We start from the raw sequence: 12,159 nt of genomic DNA on the forward strand, positions 1-12,159 counted from the left end.
TTCGTCCACGGCAGGCCGGTTTTCTCGGCAACGGCAATAGGTACGGGAAAACGGACTTCATGGCGGTTTGTAACTCGTGGCTAATCACTGTTTAGATGTAAAACAAAAACTTTCTGAGCAACATTACGCAACGTTGCAACAAACGGAAAATGGACTCTAGAGGGCGTGTTTATCAACCGATTTTGATCGGGTTCTCTGCATCGTATTTCTTGTATCAAAGGACAAATGATAGCAGTTGAAAATTTTCGATTTTCGAAAATTCGTTGCATACTTTTTTTGCCGAAATTAATCGAAAAAATACTATTTCGGTTGTTATCGGACGGATTAACTTGAAACTTACGTGGTGTAGACCGCCAGCATAGAGACATAAAAGTACACATTCAAAATTTTTTTATCACTTCCGGTTTCGATGTTAGTACTTTCGGTGGTATCACTTCCGGTGGAATTGAGTTATGTCAAAAATAACATATGCATTATATTACCAGTCTTAATACAAACTTATTAAACTAAAAAAATCCGCACCGGAAGTAACATGTTGGCCGCCATTTTGGTTTGCCTCATTTTGCAGAAATTGCTATTCAGAGGCCATTTTTCATCTGATTTGCATAACTTTTGTGTCAAACGATACGTTTCAAGTCCGTCTACAATCCTTAGGCAGCATAATTTTGATTTTCAGTTTTGCCTTTTTTGTACTACCGGACGTTTTTTTTCAAAGTTTGAACGCGTATATCTCATGACCTTGACCTTTGATGACCTTCATATTTACTACGATGATAATATGTGATCTTGTCTATCTGATGACCTTTTGACCTTTGGGGTCAGACAACTCTTTACGATTTTACAGGGGTCTAAAAATGGACCATTTTGAGTCTTTGCAGTGCTATATCTCGGTCCCTAATAGAGATATGGCGATAATTCTTTCGATTTTGTAATGTAGAGATTCTGAGGTTTCCAGTGATATAAAACATGCATGCCTTACATGCAAATTCAAAACCCCATTCACTTAACATGGGACTATTATTAGATAAATCGGCTAATTAGATTAACCTGGCTGTCAACCCCAATATAAATCAAAGTTTAAGTAGTTTTAAAGACACCCTCCCTTTTATATTTCTTTAAAATGTTTTGTGTCCATTTAAGCTATATAAATAGGTTCTAGGATGGATTGAACCTTGTTATACTGTAAGTAAAGCTTACGGAAGCACATTAAAGGCATACCCCCACTTAATTTCCCAACTTTCTTATTTTTTATCCAAATTTCATCAAACTTGGTATGTATGTGTATAATCTGAATCTAAATTTGATGGATATGTCGAATTTGCGTATTGCGCATGCGCATTACTAAATTTCTTATTTCTTATCCGAATTTCATCAAACTTGGTATGCATGTGTATAATCGAAATCTAAATTTGATGGATATATCGAATTTGCGTAGTGCGCATGCGCATTGCCAACTTTCTTATTTATTAACCGATTTTCATCAAACTTGGAATGTATGTGTATAACCCAATTCCAAATTTGATGGAAATATTAATTTTTGTTGTGCGTATGCGCATTACTAACTTTCTTATTTCTTGTCCGAATTTCATCAAAATTGGTACGTATGTGTATAATCCAATTCTAAATTTGATGGAAATATTGAATTTTTGTTGTGCGCATGCGCATTACCAACTTTCTAATTTCTTATCCGAATTTCACCAAACTTGGTATGTATGTGTACAATCCAATGCTAAATTTGATGGAAATATTGAATTTTTGTTGTGCGCATGCGCATTACAAACTTTCTTACTTCTTATCCGAATTTAATCAAACTTGCTATGTGTGTGTATAAACCAATTACAAATTCAATGGAAATAACCAATTTTTGTTGTGTGCATGCGCATTACCAATTTTCTTATTTCTTATCTGGATTTCATGAAACTTGGTCTTTATTAATTGACAAACATTCTTTTATTCCTAGTCAATATACTTTAAACTCCAGGCACTTTTGCATGTTTGCATTTAGAGATGCAGAAAAGTATTTACATCAATGTAATTGCAATAGACTATCTTCGTATGTACCTGAATGTCGTAACCCGCCCTGCATCAGTACTGTTATTAGGACAGTTCTAGTGTTATTGTTATTATCATGCTATATTATTGAAATGAAATATAAAATTATAAATCGGGAATATTCATGGTGTAGGCTATTGTTTCTACAAAGTTCACACATATCTATCAGGACATAAGTCTAGTTATTGCATAGCATGTTTCAACTAACCGGCGGAAATTTGTTAAACCGCACACCTAACTGATAAATGAGTCTCCACTGTATATCTAAAGGAAACATTTGTAAAAAATTTGGAAACAAAAAAAGGAGAAAATTTTAACTCACAGAAACATAGCATCATCATCTAAATCCATACTCATATCAGTTCCTAACCCTGAATCACCACACTGTCTTGATGCTCTGTAACATACAAGGTATTGAAGATAAACAAGGTATTGAAATACTTATGCCAATATATATCACCAAGGGAAACTGTTGTGTTCCTTTCAATCCCATCTAATTTTCTCTCTCAAAATTACATTCTTGATCTCATATCAATGTTGGAGAAGCACATTGCTTATGTGTCACAGAAATTTTGTTTGATATAGAAATTCTTCTCATTGTGTTTCAACCATCGCATTTTAAGACAATGCAAGGAAGGTTTTATATTAATAATAGTTAATTTTTGAATACAATGTATAAAAATCATGATGTCATTGGGTCAAAATGAATTAAAGAAATATTTAGACTCATCTTATATTAACTAGCATGAAATATAGACCTACCCTCTACAAGTGAAGAAAACAATCCTTTTTAATTTCTTATTATAAAAAAAATAATTAAATGACCAAATACACCCCTCTTCACCATAAGGATCTGAATTCAAATCAGGATTATAACTGAAAGAGAATGTTACAATTAAATCGAAGGACAATTAAACAAAGCACTCCCCAGTTTACAATAGTGTTGAAACGGTTAAACGGTAACTGGGTCTGATTTGAGATGATCGGTTAACCGTCAATTTTATAAGAAGTAAAAAGAGAGCAATTTTGACAGAAAATTCTTCACTGTTTGAGTGCTTAAGCTGTTTTCTTTAGTAAATAAACATCTTTATTGATTGAATAATTGAGATTAATAAATCAAGATAGGATATCAATTATCAAAACACTAACGAGTTGCAAGAATTGTGGTCAAGATTATCAAGCCTCTTTTTTTATATAAGTTAAACTAATTACTCGTGGATAATCGCGTCATGATGGTCTTAGTTTGTCGACAGTCGCTGTGTGCACCGTTATGTTAATTAGGTTAAACAAATAAGTACTGTAGCACTGTAATCATGATCAGACGTTCTGCACCCGCCACGCTTCGTTGAATCTTGTTACTATTTTTATTTAATCACGGAAATGTAACACAGTGCTTTTTAAGCATGTTCTAGTGTTTTAATAAGTTTTGTTATTATTTTTATTATTTCAATCGGGTACGAGCTGCTAACTAAATCACCAACCGTTTCAACGCTAGTTTACAAAATCCTGGAATTCATTAGAAATGGCCATGATGCTATACTATTATCACTTCATTCACTATATTTTCTTTAATTGCAAATGGACTATATGTAAAGACTTGTATTCTTAAAAGTGATGCTCAATATCCAGTTTACTTAAAATAATTACCTGTAGATATCACATTCAGATAGACAAATTTCTTCATCTAAAGCTGTCCAAAATTGTTGTTTAAATGAACCAAATAAATCTCCAGCCGTAGCAAATAATTGAGTATCAACTGCATTTGTTACCCACTAAAATGATAAAAATAAATCTAGAATTTAAAATTTAAAAATTTTTTTTAGATATATATCAATATCCTTTCAGTCTACATAATCATATAAATGAGGCATGAAAATATATATTTCCTACTAAAATGATACTTTTCAACTATGTTGCTAAAAAGCAGCCGACAAATCAGCATCGTTTTTTACTCAATTTTTATAAGGAATAGGGCGGATTAAAATTGTTTATTTATAACCTATAGGACTGGCTAAATTTAGCTTTCATGCAACAAGAGAGGCAGAACAGAGAAAATAATAGACAATTTGATACACTGTACCTGTAAACTTGGTTCTCTACTAAATTCCTCACTTTTAGCATTACTAAAATCATAATCAGGTTGGAAGGAAGCATTCAATGTTGATATTAAATAAAATAATGTTTTCGTTGATATAGTATCACATAAATAATGTTCTCCATCTTGACTTTTACAGTATTGCCTACAAAATATAAATATAAACTAGAGCACGGGCACTGCATGGGCACTGAAGCAATACGTCACATCCTGGTAGAATAATGCATTTTATATTTCATTCTACCTATTAAAACGGATTCATGAGACCATAGTATTTTCACAGATTTTCCTTTTAATGCAATAAGGTAAATTACAAGAATATATACCACTTATGTTTCTTTTAAAACTTTTCACTGGTCAACGATACAATTCTAACACATTTTCAAATTTCTTTTTTAAAAAAATCAAAAATTACTTTTGTAGAATTGATTTTTTTGTGTGGAATTGGAATAGTCTCTTCAATATTTAGAAATTTTGAAATATAGGAATCCACGTTCCAACCATTTAAGAAAATTCCTGGCACTCGGTTTGGGTTATTGTCCTATTTGTGATATTCAAATGGCTATAAAAACTGATGTAAACATCGTACAAAAAAATCAAAGACACCATGTGATAGATGTTGTCAAGGGCTATGACTTTTGTTTAGGCGACATAGTAACCACATGTCAAGGTCACGGGATATGAGGATTACAAGTTTTGAAAATTGCTGTTTTTGGAAGCCTAAAAAAAAACGGAAATAGGTGTCGGACATCTTACATCAAAACATGAATTGACATTATAGATCAATGACTTTTGACCTTGAAAAGGTCAAGGTCATCAAAGATGAAGGTCAAAAATGAAAATTTAGTCAATTGTAAAACCCATTCCTTTTTTAAAAGTAAAAAGCCCGAACAGATTTATCTTCTTACGATATTGGCCAAACTAGTGACCTATTTTCCTGCAAAATATTATTGGTGAAAAATGTATACTTTGCAAGTTATGATAAATTACAAATATATAATATATATGTAAATCTAACCCGGATGTGCCACGCCCACCCTCAAAATTTTGCTCTGTCTGCTATCATGTGTACAATGTTAAATGATGTTAAAAATTTCAAGCATGTACAATTATTAGATCATGAGATATTCGTTGTTATATGTTAAAAGTTTGAGTTTATACGGCAAAAACCAAATTACGCACAGTTACTATAGACATCAGTGTGAAATTTTAAAACTTTAAAAAGCGCAATATTGATCTTTATATCAAGTGTGTTATATCCTCAGAAAGAAAAAATCGCACACATTAAGGAAATGAAATAAATTTTGTCGTATGATAATTAGGTCACGTGGCAGAGCTCTTTAAAGATAAGAATTGCTATTTTCAAATGGCTCTAGAACCGGAAGTAAACGTCGCTTGACAAAAGTACATATATTTTTAGATAGATCTTGTTAGGGGCCACAACATTTGTGCAGGTCACAAGGTCACCAAAGATCAAGGTAACTAGATATATGCCTTAACAGTTTTGACAATTACTGAAAAATTAAACCCGGAAATTAAAAAAAAGAAAAGCCAAAATTCAAAAATCGGCTTCCAAAATTTTCTTAGCAATCAATTGCAGATTCTATAGAAACTAAAATCACACACACCGGCTTTACCCCTGAGGCCCCATTTTGAGTTTTATAAGAATTAGAATCAAGATTGCGTCTGACCTTATACTTCCGGGTCAAATTTATTCAATCCAGTATCTTTATGGGGACTACTCTGACTAATTGCAAAAGGAATTTTTCAAATATCTGCAAAATTCCGGAAGTTGAAATTTCAACTTTACGAGCGAATAACGTCAAAACCGGAAGTGATATCGAAACTTTGAAAATTGATTTTAGATCGCAATCAACATGTCTAATTATCTGTAAGTTTTCATATCGATCGAAATAAAACTGTAGAAGTTAGAAAAAAAGTGAAAAACCTCAAAAATTGAAACTTAAAAAGTCAGCGACAAAAGTTTAAATTTTAGAATTTTTTAATTGCTATCTTACAGCCGTTAGCGCGAACTTATTAACAAAAAAAGATCAATCAAAATCTGATCTGATTGGAGCTGTAAATTAGCAAAAACGTAAATAATGGATTTTGTCCTACGTCATTTCCGGTTGGAAAAAAATGCATGAAAATACATTCATCAGATTTAGTCTCGCTGCATTAACGGGAGAAATGTTAACAGTATCTATGTGGCATGTATAGTTTTGGCTGGGCGCTCTGACCAGAATTCGAAAAAAAAAAAAAAAAAAAAAAAAAAAAAAACCTTTTGCAAAACAAAGCAGTGCGTTCAATAGAACGCACTGCAACTAGAACTGTACTTATAACAGTACTGATGCAGGGCGTGTCACGACATTCGGGTACATACGAAGTTGGTCTATTGCAATTACATTGATGTAAATACTTTTCTGCATCTCTAATTGCAAATATTCAAAAGTGCCTGGAGTTGACGAATTTTCTGATAGAAATTGGGGAGAATGGTACTTAAACGGACATGTCAAAGTCAGGAATTTTATCTATACTGACATCTCATTAACTAACTTAAATTTATTAGGCTACGAGATACAGCACTGCAAAGGTTCAAAATGGACCATTTTTAAACCCCTAAAATATCGAAAATAGTTGTCTGACCCCAAAGGTCATCAGATATTCAGATATTACAAATTATCATCAAAGTAAATATGAAGGTCACCAAAGGTCAAGGTCATGAGATATACGCCTTCAAACTTTGGAAAAAAAAAAATTTCCGGTCGTACAAAAAAGGTAAAACCCAAAATCAAAATTCTGTCCTCAACAAGTTTTAGATAAACGTTAATTCTATCATTTGACACCAAAATTGGTCAAATCGGATGATAAATAGCTCATAAATAGCAAGTGTTGCATATTGAGGCAAACCAATATGGCAACCTATATGTTACTTCCGTTACAAATTTTTTTAATTGTAACACTTTGTATTAGTGACACTAAACATATGCATATGCTTATCTGACATAACTCAATTTCACCGGAAGTGATGCCACCGGAAGTACTAATATCGAAACTGGAAGTGATAAACATTTTTTGATTATGCAGAATTATTTGCCCATACCGACGGTCTACGCCATAAAAATTTCAAATCAATCCGTCAAAAAGCAACCGAAATAGCATTTTTTTATTAATTTCGACAAACGAACGAATTTTGGAAAATCGAATATTTTCAATTGCTATCATATGTCCTTTGTACTTAGAATTATAATAAAGGAAACCCGAGCAAAATCGAACGATAAATACGCGGCCCTCTACAGTCCATTTCCGTTTTTTTGCTATCTCACTTCCAGTTGCGCAGAACATTTTTTTTTTTACATTTAATACGTGAATAGCCATGAGTCAGAAAACGTCATGAAGTCCGTTTTGTCGCACCTATTTCTCGTTCCGAGAAATAAGCTCCCTAGCTGACGAAAAAAAAAAAGTTGTTACAAAAACAAAGCAAAAACAATTTATCTTTGAACAAGGCCTGAAAACATATTCAAATCAATTCAAAAATGTAAATCTATCTGTTCCACTTTACTGTTTTTCTAATATTCATAATATGACCTACATTTTATGACATGAAATAAGATAGCTTGCCAGGCAAGTAACATACGCTCACTATCAGCTGTCAGAAATGATAACAAAGTCTGTAGTGGTTTAATATGTGAAACCAATCATCCAATTGTCACTAATTTCAAGTTTTACTGAGATCTCATACCAAGTTTCATCATGATCGAATAAAAAATATAGTCTCCATCAGGCCTACAAGCCAACTTAGACGCACTGAATTAATTCAAGGGCCATAACTCCAAAACCATTCATCCAATTATTACCATTTTTTTTTACTTGAGATATCATCAATATATACTTGCATACCAAGTTTCATTGAGATCAGAAAAAACTGCTCCCTGTATCATGACTACAAGCAAACTTTGAAGCATTTTTACTAAGTCAAGGGCAATAACTCCAAAATTATTCATCCGATTATGACCAAAGTCAAACATGACCGAGATCTTATCCATATATACATGCATACCAAGTTTCATCAAGATCAAATAAAAACTACAGTTTATATCCTGCTTACAAACCAAATTTCAAGGGCAATAACCCTGAAATCATTCATCCAATTATTACCAATTTCGAACTTGACCGAAATCTCATCAATACATACATACATACAAAGTTTCATCAAGATGGGATCAAAATTGTAGCCTTTATCGTGCATACAAGGCAAATGTAACGCATTTCTACTTAGACAAGGGCAATAACTCTGAAACCGTCCATCCGATTAGTACCAATTTAGAACTTGACTGAGGTCTTATCAATTCTACAATCCTTCTAAGTTTCATCAAGATCAAATAAAATTTGTAGCCTGTATCATGCATACAAGCTAAATTTAACTTGTTTATACTAAATCAAGGGCAATAACTCTAAAACTGTTCTTTCCGATTATTACTTATTTCGAACTTGACCGAGATCTCATCAATATATACATACATACCAAATTTCATCAAGATCGGATAAAAATTGCAGCCTTTATCATGCATACAAGCCAAATTTAACGCGTTTTTACTAAGTCAAGGCAATTTCTCTGAAACCGTTCATTTCTATGTGGGCGTATAAAAATGAATGAAGTTTTACAACCTACTTTTCTGCACCAAGTGGGACCGACATTTTATGCCTGATAACTAACCTAATAGGACTATGTGTAACTACTTTGCTCTCAGGGGGTGATAAAGCCTGCAATCCACCAGCATTTTGACTATTTTCATTACTTAAAATTTTAAATAACCGTTTATCATTACCAGCCATTTTACAGGAATAACTCTCAATTCTGTAATCATAAAAATACATGATATTTATAACATTAAGTTTAAATTCCACATCACATTGTCAAACATAGGCATAGATAACCAGTCTGCCATAAAAACAATTTAAATTTCCATAATAATTTCTTATCCTTTTTTTTATACATTCCATAATTTGAATCCTTAACCCTTGAAACACTGATTTGTAAGAATTTTGATGCATTGATAATCAAGACTAATACGTGTGCTGAGCTGAATTTAACTCAGTGATTGGCATTGCTTGATTTCCCAATCAATTCGCCAATGATACCTTACAGAATACGAAACACTAATAATTACAAAAGAAAACGAAAAAATAATGCAGCATTGATTCAGTCAGTATATTTCAGCCATTTCGCCCAACCAAAGGAATGCATCAGGGCAGCAATAATGTCCGTCTGTAGATCGGTGGTTTCATCAAGCCTGATACGAGTATCAAAACTTAATCCTGTATTCTTTCGCATGCAATTTACTTAGAGCTATGTAATTTTGTAAGGTAGCATCAATGAATGAAGGATGAAATGTTTCCCTATGTCTTGGGCTACCTCATCAGTACCTAAGTGAAATTCTCCACTCCGTCGATGAATTCGCCACTACGTTAGCGAGTTCGTCACTCCGTCAATGAGTTTTCCACTCACTCAGTGAGTTCACCGCTCTGTCAATTTGTTCGCCAGTCCGTCGCTGGGATGATTGGCGGAGTGACGCCAATGACGGATCAAGCCAATGAAAGATTGGTGGAATGACAACATTGATTCAGTCAGTATACTTCAGCTAATTTGCCCAATTAAAGGAATGCATCAGAGAGAAACTGACGTCCGTCAATGAGTTTGCCACTCCGTCAATGAATTTGTCGATACTTCAATGAGTTTGTCACCCCGTCACTAGGATGATTGTCGTACTGATTCAAATGACAGAGTGACTGATAAATTAGTCATGGATTACTTCAGACATCACCTCCTCAATGAGTTCACCACTCCATCAGTAAGTTCACCACTCTGTCAATGAATTGCCACTTCGTCAGAGACTTTGCCGCTCCGTCAGTGAGTTCGTCACTATGTCAATGAAGCTGCCACCATGTCACTGCAATTATTGACGAAGTGACGTCAATGACAGATTGAAAAACAAGTGGTTACCTAGCAAGATAAGCTATTTTCAGTATATCAAGGTCATTCACCTATCTGTGTCAAATTATACCAAAAATCTAATTTGTGCAAGATATTGTTGATTTAAACTAACACACATTATGTAATAATATTCTGACATAAACTGTCACCTCTATCACGCTAACAAGCCAATAAATTTTGATACGTTTTTTTTAAGTCAAGGGCTATAACTCAAATTCCATTGATCAAAAATTTGTCAAACTCAATCTTGACTAAGATCTCATCATTATAAATGATCATCCTAAATTTCATTTAAATCAGATGAAAACTTTAGTCTCTTTTGTGTTCACCACCAAGTTTTTCATAAGTCAAGGGCAATAAACCGTTCATCGAAAGATTGTCAATTTCAAACTTGTCCAAGATCTCATTAATATAAATGATCACACCAATTTTCATTCAAATCAGATAAAGATAGCGTGCGAGGCAACGTAACATACGCCCACTGGCAGCTGTTAGAAATGATAAAACAGCCTTTAGTGACTAAAGTACAAATTTTCTAGAACAGGCAAGTGCATTATAATGTGGGCATATAAAAACTGGAAAATTTTGAAATCTAGGAAGGCGGTGTAAAGATCTATCATGAATTTGGTAGTGAAAGTATGATATGACAGGATATGATGCATTACAAACTCAAAATTCAAAGTCATTCGCTTGTAGCTTACTTGCGTTTATTGATGGAAATTAGATATTCCCCAATTTGTACGACAAAAAATATTTAGTTTTTGACATGTTATAATTGACAATTTGTTTCAAATACTAAGTCAAATATCTTTTTTTGTTTAAGAACTTATTGATAACAAAAGTTATAAAATCTATATATTGATGGACCCCAGTGCGGAGTGGCAAACTCTCTGACGTAGTGACGAACTCATTGACAGAGTGGCGAACTCTGACGTACTGACTATGAGGTAGCCCTAACTCTGATTTCCTCTGAATATGTTTAAGCTTACAGTTATTAATATTGGTACTGGTACAATGAAAAACCTTAACACACTACATGCTTTTAAGAATCTGAATGGATGGTTATCAAAACATTTTGCTTTATGCAGTCTTGTTGTGGACAGTGTAATCTTCTACACTTTTACATAAAATCTAGTATAAGGATATGAGCATCTACAATTACAAACCTTCCTTCAATTCTACAATTCTCTAACTCCATACATAACTGAGCATTAACAGCTTCAAATCGCGAATTTTCCAGTAGCTTCATGATGATAGTATGACAAGAACTTTTTTTTAGGTGTTGTGTGTTCATTTAATCATACAGAATGTTCTATAACAGTAGCCAGTAAATTAGGTATTTTCCTGATTAATGATAAACAAGTTAGTTGCTTGTTACTGATTAGGCTCTCTGCACTGTATTATGTGCTAATTTTTATAGAAAACACAATACAATGTTTATCATAAACAACTAATATCAATAGGCTAAGTTTGTTTAATTATATGCTAAAAAAACTGTGAACGTATGTTTTTCTGTAAGGCTGGTACAGTTCTAGGATTTATATCCTTTGTACTTTCAATTGTTATCTTTTCCTGGGTGAGCTCTTTATGTTCTGTTCAAACTTTAAGATCATTAAAGAAAAGAAGTTTGAAGGTGTACTAAAGGAACCAAATTGGTTAGGTACAAGAATTAAACCATGCACTGACAAGGAATTCCCACAGGATTGTTCGTTGGAATACTTTTAGGATGGCTAAATATAAGTCTAAAGTTTGATTTGTCTTGTGATGAAACTGTTGGTGAATTTTCCATAAATAATTCTTTCATTTCGTTCAAGCGGATGTAAACAACCGCCATTTGCAAAATAAATCAGCTGTCAAAAACCGCTGTTGTTTCGTCCTTGAAATTTTTTTTATCCGATCTGATATGAAGCCTGAGACAATAATCACTGGTTTCAGAGAACCTAAGATCTTGCACCTTAACCTCCTTCAAATCCTTTATCACGGAAAATGTAGATTTTCCTGTAATTTTTCAATGTTT

At 33.2% G+C, this 12,159-nt stretch overlaps 1 protein-coding gene across 1 annotated transcript; it reads right to left on the reverse strand.

Annotated features, from left to right (window-relative positions):
* Positions 1-2,370: 2,370 nt before the first annotated feature.
* Positions 2,371-11,391, reverse strand: LOTGIDRAFT_155774 (hypothetical protein; the record flags this gene model as incomplete). Its single annotated transcript, XM_009068301.1, has 6 exons — positions 2,371-2,449; positions 2,815-2,928; positions 3,700-3,824; positions 4,133-4,292; positions 8,865-9,005; positions 11,309-11,391. The coding sequence occupies 6 exons, from the start codon at positions 11,389-11,391 to the stop codon at positions 2,371-2,373; spliced, it is 702 nt and encodes a 233-aa protein (XP_009066549.1).
* Positions 11,392-12,159: the final 768 nt, after the last annotated feature.

This window comes from Lottia gigantea (genome assembly GCF_000327385.1).
Source record: "Lottia gigantea unplaced genomic scaffold LOTGIsca_9, whole genome shotgun sequence".
Lineage (NCBI taxonomy): Eukaryota > Metazoa > Mollusca > Gastropoda > Lottiidae > Lottia > Lottia gigantea.